This window comes from Tamandua tetradactyla, chromosome 5 (assembly GCF_023851605.1).
Source record: "Tamandua tetradactyla isolate mTamTet1 chromosome 5, mTamTet1.pri, whole genome shotgun sequence".
Lineage (NCBI taxonomy): Eukaryota > Metazoa > Chordata > Mammalia > Pilosa > Myrmecophagidae > Tamandua > Tamandua tetradactyla.
In genome coordinates this window covers 12042219-12056764 of record NC_135331.1, presented here as the reverse complement: position 1 = coordinate 12056764, position 14546 = coordinate 12042219, and the positions used below count along the sequence as shown (strand labels likewise).

At 41.8% G+C, this 14546-nt stretch overlaps 2 protein-coding genes across 9 annotated transcripts in view; one reads left to right on the top strand and one right to left on the bottom strand.

Moving 5' to 3' along the window:
• The window catches only part of ATXN2 (ataxin 2), a 192198-nt gene extending 180475 nt beyond the window's left edge, over positions 1-11723 (top strand). For 4 of the 8 annotated variants that reach the window (XM_077159859.1, XM_077159866.1, XM_077159864.1 and 1 more), the window contains 6 exons: positions 327-380; positions 5388-5533; positions 6211-6438; positions 8707-8875; positions 9723-10616; positions 11353-11722. In XM_077159859.1, the coding sequence (XP_077015974.1) occupies positions 327-380; positions 5388-5533; positions 6211-6438; positions 8707-8875; positions 9723-9751 (626 nt within the window). In that variant the 3' untranslated portion in view covers positions 9752-10616; positions 11353-11722. Of the gene's footprint in view, positions 1-326; positions 381-5387; positions 5534-6210; positions 6439-8706; positions 8876-9722; positions 10617-11352 lie in introns of all 8 variants that reach the window. The other 4 variants (XM_077159861.1, XM_077159862.1, XM_077159865.1 and 1 more) reach the window with 3 other exon arrangements.
• Positions 11724-12966: 1243 nt separating this feature from the next.
• Positions 12967-14546, bottom strand: part of SH2B3 (SH2B adaptor protein 3) — a 37658-nt gene continuing 36078 nt past the window's right edge. Inside the window, exon 8 of the mRNA XM_077159867.1 lies at positions 12967-14448. Within this exon, the coding sequence (XP_077015982.1) occupies positions 14153-14448 (296 nt within the window). The 3' untranslated portion in view covers positions 12967-14152. The remainder of the gene's footprint in view (positions 14449-14546) is intronic.

Sequence of the window (14546 nt, the reverse complement as noted above, 5' to 3'; positions counted from 1 at the left end):
TTTTATTTTGGTACATTATTTAAGTCACAGTTGTTCAGTGGAATGCCATGTTGGTTTTTTATTCTTTAATGATTTTATTCCTTTCATTTAAGCAAGTCAGCATGTGAAACTTGATACCCCAATAAGAAGAAAAGTATTTTTTGATTCAGTCCCATCTTACTTAATTCTGTAGCAGTGTTTTAAAATGCTCGTCATCTCTTGCAAAATAAGAAGAATGAATTATGCATGAGTACAGAAAGAAATTACTAAATATGTCAACCTTTCCGGAAAATTAGGAAAATGCACTCCTCAGAAGGCTAATTTACCTTTCTATTTTCCAAATTCAGCATGTCCCAAATTACCATACAACAAGGAGACAAGCCCTTCTTTCTACTTTGCCAGTGAGTTGGGTTTTTTATACTAATTTTAATTGTACAGTAAAACACTTTTTAAAGAATACATGTTAAGGGAGTAGACTTATTGGACAAAATTTTCCTTGTGCCAGACAAAATCATTGTAAGTGAATATATCCATAAATAATTATGTTTTTAAAAGAAACAAAACCCAGCTTCGGAAAGCTGGAGTTAATAAAAAATTGATTTGTTTCAAGAAATTAATTTTTGCATACCAAGCAAACTTGTAACTGTTTTGGCATTGCCTATTTTCCTTGTTTAGAGAAACTTTTCCTGAACAGCTAATTCTGTTCAGACCAAGCCACTAGCTTGATTTAGAAAACTTCAAGCATTGGTTTTCTTAATACCCCGATGAAAAGAAATTTACCCTTTCCAGGACTTGCCTTGGAATTGGATTGCTATAATACTAAAGAAAAAACATGTCTCTAATTCAGTTTTTGCTTGACTGAAGGCTTAAAACATTCAGGTGACAGACACCTCAGGATGTGCCTTGAGCTTAAGCAGGAGAGCATTACCTAAGAGCTCGGTTTCTACCTGAGATTGTCTTTGGCAGCACAGGCACCTTCTCCCAACCAGTGAAAGGTAAATAGTTGCTCTTAGATGAAGAAATTCTGGGCATTGGTTTCTTTCGAAAATGAACTAGCAAGGAGTGTTTCCTCTATTTATAAGGCAAATTTTTAATAAGGCTAATCATACATAGACTTTGGTTGGGTAGGGAGGGTACTAACTTGGAGAAACCCTTTAGAAATGTATGTGATTAATATGTGTCACTATGTCAACTACTGTAATTCTAAGGACTGTTAAGAGTAAAGATTTTGTGTTAGGGTCTAAATTTTGAATTATTTTGCAAGGACTCAAAGTCTGATTCTATTAAATATTGCAGATGTAAGAAAACATTTAAAATCTTGACCTTAGTTTTCCATTAATAGTGCTATGCCTTGGTATCCAAAAATAAGTTGATAAAATAAGGTGTGTACATATATTTATGTGGTGCTAGGAAATGTTAACAAATTTAATCCTTTAATAGATGCTCTTTAAAAAGGAGTCTTGCTGTATGTATATACTTATTAAAGGGAAACTAATGTATGTGATTATAGTGTGCAACAGACAGTGTCATAACTTAATTTTATTATGTACTCAAATTGAGGTCTCAGTTGTAGTTATCCTCACCATCTTACTGTCTCTGTTAATGGTTTTAGAGTCAATTTCCTGGTAAGTAGCTAAAAGGTTCTTAATCAACAATCTATGTATTAACTGCCTTAGAACAACTTAAGAAGCTAACAGTTGGGCCGCTACTGGTAATTTAATTTGCTTCATTCCCCTGCGCCCTTGACACACCCAAGCCATTTTGATATGGTTTGGTCTAGTTGCCTTTAATTGCCCCTTTTCAAGAGTTTTCAACTTTTTTCCATGCCCCCTTTTTCTGAATTTAGCATTGAAAAGTTGGGAGACTTTTGCTTTTGTTCATTTTTAAAGTTTGGCAGTGCTGGCAGTCTTTCATGACTTGTGCATCCAAATTCAGAATGGCAAGACATAGTTAAAAATTAAACACACAACCTTATGGACTGAATTTGTTTCAAAGATAATGGCCTAGGAAACTGTTTTTGGAATGTAGTTAGTGTTATAAGGATTTGACCAGTGGCATATTTAGAATTGTAAACATTTATATCAGGGAACACAGCAGGAAACTCCTGGAACAGGGCTGGCTGCTCTTGACTTTATTTCTTAAGACAGAAGCAATATTTCTTTAATTAGCTTAACCTAATCCAGAGGATTGATGCTATTTAAAAATTGGAAGTAAAAGTTTAACTAGCCACATCAGAATTTCAAAGAAAATTCACTTTATTATTTAACAACTCTGAAATAATTAGTTAAAATGAACACATTTAACAAAAGCCATTAAACAATACACTTTGCTCTGAAATTACTGCCTTTGCTTTCTACTTTTCCCTCTCTTATTCTGTTATGGTTTTCCCTCTTTTACTCTTCGTTTCTTTCCCTTATTTCTTTCCTCCTTTCCCGCGCCCCCCCCCCCCCCCAGCCTTTCATTTTCTCCTATCCCACCTTTCTTTGCTTATTCTTTAACTGGCCTTTCAAGAATCCAAAGTATATTTTTGTTGTTAGTAGTACCAAATTGAAGTGTAAATTTCACATTTACCCCAATTAGCAACCCAGATTTTGTAGGGGAGGAGGGGTCTTTCCTGAATAAGGTACTTGTTTTTTGGATCTTCTGAGTTGGAAGATGAACAAAGGAAAATATTTCTAACTAAATCCCCTTAAATTGTATTTGCAGCTTATGAAGATTATATTGCCTCTCCTTGGCTTTTCTTATATCACCATGACTTGTAGTTTACTGGTGGTTAGGTAGGGAAGGGATGGGGGTTTTAAAAAAATACACAAGCATGTATAGATTGACTCTTCATGAGTTACTTGTAAAGTTTGTACTATGCTTGCAAATTAAAGTATAGATTGGAATACTCTATTTTTTTAGCCTTTAAATATTAGTAGAATACTTTATTATCACAGATACCTTTTTAAGATGCATAGTAAAAAATTCCTTTATCTTTAAGTTTTCTAATTGATGGATAATACAAGAATGTGGACATAATTATTCTCTTTGCAATGGCCATGTTTTTATGTGTAAAAACTTATAGCACCCACCTAAATTTTTTATTTACTTTTTAAATATTCTTAATACTTTACTTAGAAGGTAATTAAAAGTAAAATTTAATATTGCAGTACAAACATATCTTGAATAAAGTTAAAAAGGGAAATTAGAAACTTAGAAGTTCTATACTGTCTTTATAAACCCCTATAAATAGAATTTTGGATTCCCTCCAAGGAATTTAGTATTGCTGCTACACATGAAACATTAAAGAAATTTTTAATTGGGGAAAGGGGTGGTGGTCAGGGTGGATGATTTGAAAGTAAGGGACTATAAATGATTAGGTAGCATTGCTATCCAGTAGTATGGCTGGCACTGTCCGATACATTAGCCACCATACATGGCTATCGAACACTTGAAATGTGTCCAGTGCTGTTGAGCAACTGAATTTGTAATTTTATGCATTTTAAATTTAAATGGCCATATATATCTAGTGGCTACTATATTAGCATCACTCTAGATAAATTTTATTCTTATTTCAGACATTTTACATTTTATTTATTTAAAAATAAAATTTTAAAATGAGCATATAGTTTTTTACAAGAACTGCCAAATCAGGCTCAAAAGTAATAAACATTTATGTCAGGCCTTTTTCCCCTTTATAAAACCAGGTCAGTGCCCGGAAGGTTTGTGAGGGCTGAAAGTACACTTAATGGGTGTGGTGGTGAAGGATGTCATTTTAATCAAACAAGTAAGTTAGAAGAAAGACTGATTGCATAGACTTTTGGGGCTCTGAAGCTCAAGAAAGCAGTTAGCACATCAGTTTTCCAGGTACCAGCAAACAATGACTTAAAAACACCCAGAAAATATATATCAGTTTTCCTGGTTAACATGTTCTGGCATATGTTAACTCATAGTTAGGAATTTTTTCCCAATATATGAACAAAACTGCTTTTTAAATCTAAACTGAGAATTAAAGAATTTTAACGCCAGCTGTGGTGTTGGCCCTTGGATGCACAGGTGATCCTAGCGCTGGCTGTTTACCTCATCCTCTCTTTTTTCACATTTGCAGTGGGAGAGAGTACCAATTGGAGCATGGTGGCCCTTAGCCCTATGATGTTAAACATTATCAGACTGCTTTGTGTGCCTAAATCTATGCATAACATTTACATTGAACAACCCAGAGACATCCCTTCTAGTGACTCTCGGCAGCCTTGCCGATTCCAAAGCAGTGCTTGCTTCTCCCCGAGCAAGTTGCCCGTATGTCTGTTTTTGCTAACATATTATTTGAAGAATATAAGGAACTCTTTTGGAATTGCTTCTGTGTATGGGTTCAGTTTCTAAGGTAGTTTAGGATCAATTTATTGAGAGTAGACTGAGAGTTATCTGTTGATACAGATGAGACTTGAGAATATTGTGTCCTCAAGTCATTGCCACATTGTGATTAGATGTGTATCCTTGTGTTATCAAAGTCACTGGGAGTAATTAACACATCTTACTGTGATTTTGATTCTCCAGTTGCTGATTTTGGAAGACTTGGGCAAATGTATTTGTGCATGATCTCCTTGTTTTGTACCAAGGCATGTCCCATGCTGCGATTGACAAAGAACTGGCTTTGGGTTCTTATCTTCAGTGAACAGTTTTACCAAAAGTAGCCCATCATATTTTGTTTGAAATGACTCTTGCTAATAAAATCCCTTCAGTAGGGCTGGGGTGCTCTGAAGGGACTTATTTTTTCTACACAGCATAGGTAATTTCCTCTAGTAGATTCTGTAAAGCAAAGATGAGAGATCCTTGAGCTCTAGGGCCCAGGGAATGAAGTAAATGACAAAATGGCTCCTATGATCAGCTGAAAGAGTCGTTTGGCCCTGAAGATAGAGCTCTAACATGGCCGTATACCATTGGAGACGCACCTTTTATAACCCTTTCTCCCAGCCCCAGGAGAAGTCTGTGCCCAAGGGACACTGTGCCAGGTCCAGGGCAGTAGCATGGTGAGGTTAGCCAGATGATGGCCTTGAGCTAAAATATGACAAGAGAGGGAATGTGTGTGTGCGTTTCAACGCACACGTGATAGTTTCTGCCTATGCCTTTAAGTTGCCTTTTCAGGAAAACCTGTTTTAAGAGTAAATTCAAACGAATTAGATTTTATAATATAATGTATTCAATTATGCTGTCATATGAATCTAATGCTAGTCTGATTTTTAAATGATAACTTGACACCTTTACATTTTTTCCAAGAAAACAGATGGTTTTAAGTGGAGTCACATATACAGAGATAAGTAATGACATAAATTAGACATTGTAACCATCATGAAAGCTCAGTTAACGAGATGTGAGCAGTTAAGATGGTCATGTACCAGTTGTACACTCTCCCTTTTCTTCCACTTCAGTTTCCACTGGCTCCCTTGCTCAGCAGTACGCACACCCTAATGCTACCCTGCACCCCCACACTCCACACCCTCAGCCTGCAGCCACCCCCACAGGACAGCAGCAGAGCCAACACGGAGGAAGTCATCCAGCCCCCAGTCCTGTGCAGGTAAGGTGAAATCAAGAGGCTTTCACAGAATCACTCCTTCATTTTATTTCCTTAGTATTTTCTTAAGTGCCAGGCAAGGTGCTAAAGGTGCTAAGTACCACATGATCAAAACATGTAGCTACCTCATCTAGCCTGCTCACAGTTCAGTCGCCTGTGCCCCCTTGGGTTTTTAATCACTTTTAAGATGCATAATGAGAATGAGGTGATTGGGTAAAGTCTCAGAACTATATCAATACTGAAAAATCTAATTTAACATAAAATAAGAAATTTATTTGGGACTTACTTTTTTTTTGTATTTCATTCCTAATGTTTAAGTGATGAGTTTGTTTTCCTATTACCGTCTTTAATCATGTTTGTTAACTGAGGCAGTTAAGGATCTCCTCTGGATCTGTTGAGTCCCTGGGGCTAGTAGGCTTGTTTTCCCTGTGCGTGGTTGAGGGCCTGTAACTATCAGGCTGAGAATCAGGTTTCCGCATCACCCCAGAGAAGAATGTCTCTGGACAAGAGGCACCCCCCGGCTCTGCTCTTACTGCCCTGTACACTCTCTTACTTTCCAGGGCCCCTCATCTTAGGCCTAGATAAAGCCCGTTTTTGTGTACAAAGCTCAGCTTTGTGTGTAACCCACAACTGCTTTTCATTAAATAAGTTTTTCTCTATTATTTCCTATCACTTTGCAGCACCATCAGCACCAGGCCGCCCAGGCTCTCCATCTGGCCAGTCCACAGCAGCAGTCAGCCATTTACCACGCGGGGCTCGCACCAACCCCACCTTCCATGACACCTGCCTCCAATACGCAGTCGCCACAAAATAGTTTCCCAGCAGCACAACAGACCGTCTTTACAATCCATCCCTCTCATGTTCAGACGGCATACACCAATCCACCCCACATGGCCCACGTACCTCAGGTAAACCAGCTTTAGCCAACTTTCTGTGAAGACCAAGTAGAACATGAAGGTTGACAGATAAGCAGCAAAGAGCCAGATAAAAACCCTGTGTGATGCCATTTGCCTGTCTCCCTTTCCGTATTCAAATACATGTGACCTGGCCCTAAATGGATGTTTGTGTGGTTTTGTAATGGAATCAGTGGAGTTGCTGATTGGTCAACCCTTTACCATTTCCCATCTGAGACCTTAAAAATATCTTGGCCTCTGGAATGCAGCCTAGTCCTTCTTTCCTTTCTGTGTCTGCTTTGCTTTGTTTATATAGTTTCATTGTGAGATATATATATACACACACACACAAATATATTTGTTTATATACATACACACACAATCATCCCACTCATATATAATCACTCTTACTCTCACTCACAGACAAACACACACATACATGTGAAAGCCTGGCAGGGAGGCTTTCATGAATGCTCAACTGTTTGGGGTGATTGCCTTGGGCCTGCAATCCTAGAAATATTAGTTGAGTTACATGTGTTCTAGGCAAGTCTCTCTGCTGGCTTTCCCTGGCTATTCATACATCTGCTTTGACCATATGTTGTACCTCTCGAAAGGGCTTGTCCTTGTATATTGGTGCGGTGTAACTAGAAGCTGGGAGCACCCAGGTGGTCCCACATTTTTAAGAGCAGCCCTGAAGCACTTTGCAGCTCACCTCCAGTATAAGCTTCTAAAGGTTGAAAGGTATGTGTGCCATCTCAGTGGTTGCTGTCTGCATCAGCTGCTGAAAAAGGTCTAATGCAATCCAGGGCCAAGTTGGATTGTCTTCATGAGGTGGAGCTGCACTGAATTTGGGCTCTAACATTGTCCTTGGGGCCCTCCTTGGGGCTGTTAAGGATGAATTGGCTGTATTTGATGTTTCTTTTGGGTGCTTCAATAACAAACTCTTAGGTAGGGTCTAAGCTAGACCCACCTTATTGAATTCCTCTTTATGTCAAATAGTGTGCCAGTGAGGTTCTGGCATGGTGTGTCGTCAGAGATGTGACTCAATTGGATCTAACACTCAGAAGGCTACCTTGTAACTAGAGGTTCACAGCTCTGGGAAGTTTGGGCATCCTTACCCTGCAAAGTTTAGGTTCTGTAGATAGCGCACTGCAGTTGAGGATTTGCTTTGATGGTGGGGTGGGGATCTCGTTTGGTCAGGTGTAGGCCAGCATGGTTTGGATGAATCAGGAGCTTCATGAGCATTGGGGTCCTGCAGATGTCTAGTAGAAGCTGGTGGCTCAGTAGGTATCTGAATGTAAGTTGCGGTTCCCTAAACCTCATTTTTGTGTTTTTGTGCCGAAAAGGCAAAAAGGCTAATACTTATAGGGGAGCCCGAATATGCCATGGGTCCATTTGAATATATGAGAGAGAAAAACAGCATTTCATTCGAGGCTTAGCATGGTCTTGAACAGTGTACCTTATGGAATGCAGGAAACGAGCCTGCCAAAACTCCTGCAGAGTTGGGATCCAGCTGTTTGAGCTGACTAAAACCACCTTTCCAACTTCATGGTGAGAACATGTGGGACTCGTGATCATTTGGTACAGGGAAACAGAGCCTGCCCAGATCATTTAGATTACCCTTCCCCATCTCACTGGAACCAGTAATTGTAACCCTACCCGCCCCCCCCATCACCCCCAGTCAGCGTATCTTTGGATAAAGTAAAGGGGACCTGAGAATCTCTTCTCTTTCTGCCCCCACTCCTTCGTTGAAATGTGCTGGGGAGCAGGCGAGAAGCAGAGAAGCAGAGGGAGGAGGAACAAGCTAGTCTTAAGTAATCCATTAAAACAGGATTTGACAATCCTTGCTTATAAAATGTAATAATCTGCTTTCCTGTTTAAAAGGGATATTATCTGAAAATTTTCAGGCCCCACATGGAAGCTAGGTTCTGAATCATCATTGCATCATGCCTCGTATTCAGTTGAGAAAGCCACCCTTGGATCAGGGGGTCTGCTCTTCATGCAGACCTCACCCCATATATAGAATCCAGTGATCAGAAAATTTGATGACTGGGACATGGCAGCCCTGACTTTCACCCAGGTTCACTTGGTGCCTGCACCCTCAACCTTGCCAGATTTGCCAAAGGTTGAAGCATGTCTGTTGGTCAGTTGCAGAAAAGAAAGGGCCCTGAGGGCCTGCCAGTGCCATTTTCTGAGAGCCCCAGTCCAGTGAAAGGAACATAGTTGACATGTTGTGTAAGCCGGAGATGTTGCCTGTATGCGTAAAAGAGCTCTCTGTTTCAGGCTCATGTACAGTCAGGAATGGTTCCTTCTCATCCAACTGCCCATGCGCCAATGATGCTAATGACGACACAGCCACCCGGCGGTCCCCAGGCCGCCCTCGCTCAAAGTGCACTACAGCCCATTCCAGTCTCGACAACAGCGCATTTCCCCTATATGACGCACCCTTCAGGTGAGGCGTGTGTGTGCAGGGGCCGCCGGGGCACCCCAAAGCATTCTGCTGACACAGGTCAAGTGGCAGGCAGGGCCCGCGCTTCAAGCCCCGCATTTGAAAACCAGCAAGATCTGTCAGAGTGCGCACAGTAGGGACTGTGATGATCAGCTCAGTGTCAGGGCCTGAGGCTTCTTGGAGCCGAGTCTGTGTGTGTTCTGATGGTGTACAGGATTTGACTTGATGAGAAGCAGCAGCAGCAGCAGCATTCTGTGTAGCAGATGCATGCCTAGGACTCAGTTGGCCTTCCTTGTTATGATAGGCTGGACAGGGCAGTGTTTTTCCTTCCTGAGTCCCAACAGTCTGATACGTGGGGGGTTATTACCATGGCAGAGTTTGATTGTAGCTTTGGAGACTCCTACTGATGAGTAAGTGCTGTGTGTATGGATTGGTTCTGAGTGTAGCCTTAGCTCCAGTCTATGCCCTGGCGGGGAGAGAAGGCCCTGCAATTGCGCTCTAATCCTCGATGGCTGCCATGGCATTATTTCAGTCTTACCTTTTATCTGAAAACAGTACTGGTACTTGGCTACTGTTTGGGGAGGAAATATATTAAGGCCTTTATTCTACCCCGTAAGCAACAAGTCTTCTGGAAGTTTTATCTGAAATGGTTTTACGTCTGACTGGTTTGTTTCTACCCACCCACCTACCCCTTCCCCCCTCGGTGCAGATGGGAGGGGGGGAAGTGAATGTAATTTTGAGTCTTGTTCAGATAGCCAAGGATAGTTTACAGTCATGTGCTGCAGAGACAGTAGGCTGATGTGTGGTGTTACCAGTTTTCTGTTTAAATATTCACTTTTCTTTTTTACAGTACAAGCCCACCACCAGCAGCAGTTGTAAAGCTGCCCTGGAGGAACCGAAAGGCCAAATTCCCTCTTCCCTTCTACTGCTTCTACCAACTGGAAGCACAGAAAACTAGAATTTCATTTATTTTGTTTTTGAAATATATATATGTTGATTTCTTGTAACATCCAATAGGAATGCTAACAGTTCACCTTGCAGTGAAGATATTTGGACCGAGTAGAGGCATTTAGGAACTTGTGGGCTGTTCCATAATTCCATATGCTGTTTCAGAGTCCCGCAAGTACCCCAGCTCTGCTTGCTGAAACTGGAAGTTATTTATTTTTTAATGACCCTTGAAAGTCACGAACACATCAGCTAGCAAAAGAAGTAACAGGAGTGATTCTTGCTGCTATTACCGCTTTAAAAAAAAAATCAAGACTTGGAACGCCCTTTTACTAAACTTGACAGAGGTTCAGCAAATTCTTACCGTCAAAGTGACGGATTATTATTTATAAATCAAGTTTGATGAGGTGATCACTGTCTACAGTGGTTTAACTTTTAAGTTAAGGGAAAACTTTTACTTTGTAGATAATATAAAATAAAAACTTAAAAAAAAGTAAAAAATAAAAAAAGTTTTAAAAACTGATAATCAGTTAGTGTGTGTTTGTATAAGCTACTTCTGTTGGAGGAGATTTAATGACAAGCCAGGAGGGTGGGCTGAGTGTGTTTTCTTAAGAGCCTGGAAGGTAGTTGTCAAATGCTTTTTCTTCTTCACCTTTAGTTCTGGTTCAAGGTATCTCTAGAAAAAGACAAGACTGAGATATTCTCTTTGGTGGATTAGAGGTCTGCTTCAGAAGGAGGAAGGCTGGCCAGAGTTGGGCAGCACTGAAATTCCACATCCTGAGGCTGTGACGCTGATTCTGTAAGCCTTCTTTTTAATATCTGCTGAACCAAAATGGGTGTTGTTAGTTGAAAGTTGTCCCAATTCAGGCAGCTATTTGTTTTACCAGTAGGGGGCAGGAGACACTTTTTTTTTAACTGCAAAAAAAAAATTTAAAAAAAAAAAAAAAAATCCAGAGGCAGAAAGGCTGAAAAGATGCAGATGTACGGGAAAGATCTTGAGCATTTGTTAATGCCCCCCAAATTGTGGAAGGACAACAAAAGAAAAAGCAGATATTTGAGCCGGGTAAGGATTTTAGAGCCTTTAAAGATTGTAGCAACGAATTTAAGAGTCTGAAACTTTTTTTAATTCACATATAGCAATTTGTACATTATAGCCAAATTTGCATTATTCAAGAATAAGTTACTTGTACAGTACATAAACAACACATAAAAATTTGCCAAATATCTTCTGCCTATAACAAGATGAATCCACTTTCTGTGACACTGTCATTACAATGTGCTGCTTATTCCAACCCAACACCGGGTGTCAGATGTGTCCTTGTTAAAAGGCAGTGGATAGTATACTATCAAGTTACTCTGTCCTGTGGGAGAATGTTAGAGCTAATGTGACGTTTGCAATAAGACTTAGCCCTGAATAAAAGCAAGGAGTTTCAGAGTTCAAAGCCTTGACTTTATTTAAAAAACTATTGTGTAAAAATAGTGTTTTCTGGCCCAAGATTTTAATGACTGCTATTCCTTTTTCCTACACGGTCCAGAAATGATCAAAGGCAGAAGATTTATACCAGATAAAGCCATATGGATTGCTGGTCTAATATTCAAGGCAGGTTAGTTGACTTAATTCTTTGGTGCTGGTGACTTAGTTTTTAAAAGTTTCATAAAGTCAGATGAAGGAAGTGATGGTGCTGGGAGCTGTCAAGCTGTAACTTGTTTTCTGTAATTAGAGATAGCTGGAGGAAACATGATTACAGTCCGGTTTGGTGCTCAGAGCCTTGGCTCTCGGTGGAGGTTGCTGGTTTGACCCCACAGCTCCTAGCAGTCACATCAGAACTACAGGGAGGGTAGTAGCATGTGCTGTGACTGTGGTGGGCTGGCTGCAGCCAGCAGGGTGGTGTCTGTGAGGGCATCTAGGGCTGGGGGTGGGGGGGGCCGGCGGCGGGGGTAGGGGGTGGAGGCTGATTGCTCCCTTCATCCAGCCCAACCTGAGCTAACAGAAAGAAGACGTCCGCTTAGTGTCACTTCTTCCCAGGGCATGAGGGGACTTTTTGTCAGAATGTAATTTAAGCTTTCCTGGTAATCGAGACATGTTTAGAAAGGAAATATTTTTTTTTTCCTGAACATTTTAGACGGAAGCAGTCTCGGGCTGTGTGACTTCCAGTTCTCTGCGATAGAATGTGAGCACATGCTTTGCGTCCAGTGGGTCAGAGCAGCTAGTTTGCTCTACCTGGTTTGCCCCTTGGCACTACCTGAGAGATGTATGTTGAGAGGCTGCTAAGAACTGAGTGCCTCCAGTTTGAAGATCTCGCGTCCCCATTTGCTTAAATTTCTGGCTGGAGGGAGTGGTTTGGTTCAGTTATCTAGTCAGCCCCTTTCCTTTCCTGTGCAGAAGGGAGAAGACTCTCCACTAGTGGCGCTTCAGCATTGACTTTCTGTGATGAACTTTCTCTTTTAAAAGAGACATCCAGAATATTGCTTACTCCTTTGATTCTTACTTTTCTTAGCATTACATTACTTATATAGAACCCTGCTCAACATGTAGGAAATAAAGGAAAGCCAACTATTCTAAGAAATAGACTGCAACTGTGGATCAGGTATGGATCTGCTTTAGTCTGTGAAAGCACCCAGGATTATTGGTTTTAAAGGTGGTGAAAAATTGGCTGTTTGCTCTTCACCACCCTCCACCCCACCCCATCCCCAAATGCTCTAGAAGTAGAAATCTGACTCTTGAATCAGGGAATGGCTTGAGGGGGCAGACCAAACTCTTCACGCCTGATAAGACAGTACTGTAGGTTTTAGGCCAAGATTTAATTTTAGCCTCTGATTGTTGTATCTATTAATGTTAAGCTGTGCTAAACTCCCCGTTTCCTAGAAGCCACTTTAGTGAGCTTGGCGGCTGATGGGAATCGCTCTGCTGGCACCCAGGAGCAGCAGACTCGACTCTGTCACTGCCTCCCTTGTTTCTGAGCCCCCATGCTGAAGTTCTCAGAGGAGCCAGCCACCTCCCTCTTCCTACCCCATGAATTGTATCACTTGTGAAAGGCAGTATTGATGGAGATTGAATTTCAGGCCGTCCCTGGATGTTGGAGAGTGTGGGCGCCCATGTGTATATGCACACCCATTTTTCATCAAACACTAATCCATCAACGAAGCAGTCACCGGCTGGAACAGAACATTTATTGTGGGCTGTTAAAGGAGTTTCTCATTAGTGATGGTACCAGATTTGTGGCTTCCATTGCAGCTCAAGAATGAGCCTAAAACCCACATATGTGTGATAATATAATAATTCATTAGAAACTTGCAGGGCTCTAAGACAGCCCTGTCGGGGAAGGATTTCCTAAAAAAAGGGACCAGGAGTCCTTTTTCCCCCCCTTTCTGCTTGCCTTCCCTCATCCCCCAGTTAATTTAACTTTTACCATACAGCTGCTGTAAACCAAAATCCAGTTTTTTATTCATAAGGCACCAGAGTCAAACTATTCCTTGCCCCCTTCCCAGTTCAGTAATTGAATCTCCTGAAAGGGTGATGGTCTTCACGTCTCTACATTTAGGAAAAGAGAAGTGGCTACTCAGCAGCAGGTGACTGTCCTGAGGATGAAATAGACAAGGAAGCCAGGCATCTTGGCTTGGACCATGAACTAGTCAAATAGGGTTTGCATAGCTGTGTCTGGCTACAAAAATCGGATGAGTATTAGTTGAAACAGTGCAATGAAGTAAGCAACGGTTTAGTTTTGAAACCTGAATCCTTTAGAAAATTAATCTGAGGTAAAATGTTTAAAATCGATTTTGACCCATAGCTTGTCCCTCTGACAGAACTTTGTCCAAAAGCTGAGAGTAAAAGCAGGATTAGGTGTGGTCATCTGTGGCATGGGTTTGGCAGACCTGCCACATGGACTTAAGCTACAATTGGAAAACCATATGAGACTCCAGGGCTGTTAGTGTTTTGGGCTTCCTGGTGCCATACCCCTCCCATCCCCACCCACCTTGTCATCAGCTATGACAGTGTCAGTGAAACAGAGAACAAGTTTCCACTGCAAAGCTCTGGCCCTTCCCAACCCCCCTAAGGATGGGGGCATGGTCCAGGGTCCCAGGGCAGAAGCCAGTGTGGCATCCGTGAGCAAGAACTACATCTGTAAACAATGAGGAGAAAGCCAGGTGGTAGACAGAACTTATAGGAGGCCCTTCAACAGGCCTAATAGAAGGGTCACGACCAAACTGGAGCGAGCAGTTAACTGTGTCCCTTAAATCTCTCTCTGGAAGGAAGGAAAGATAGATAGTTACATTCACAAGCTCCCATCTCTGCTTCTGTTTCTCGGGTGTGTGTTGCTGAGGCCTTGCTGCCTGTCAGAGAGGTGTGTACTGATTGTCTATGGCCCGCAGTCGGCTCCTGGAGGACGAGTCCAGTTCGTAGTCTGAGTCCCGGGCCCGATTCCCAGGCTCTGGCTCCAAGTGCCGCAGGCTGTTGGCCAGTTCCTCGGGCGAAGGCACCAGGTGGAAGATCTGCTCTGGGGACGAGGATCGGCCTGGGAGACCCTCTGGGCCAAGCCCCCGGGGACAGCCAGAAGAGCTAAGGTGGGGAAGGCCCAGCTCTGAATCCCAGCGAGAGAGGGAGAAAGGGAACAGGACGGTGTTGCAGGAACCTGGGAACAAGTGACCAGGAGAGAGACCACACTGTGAATCTTATCAGGACAGGGGTAAGTGTTCTGACGGGACACGAAATGAGATCTCTGTGCCCTCT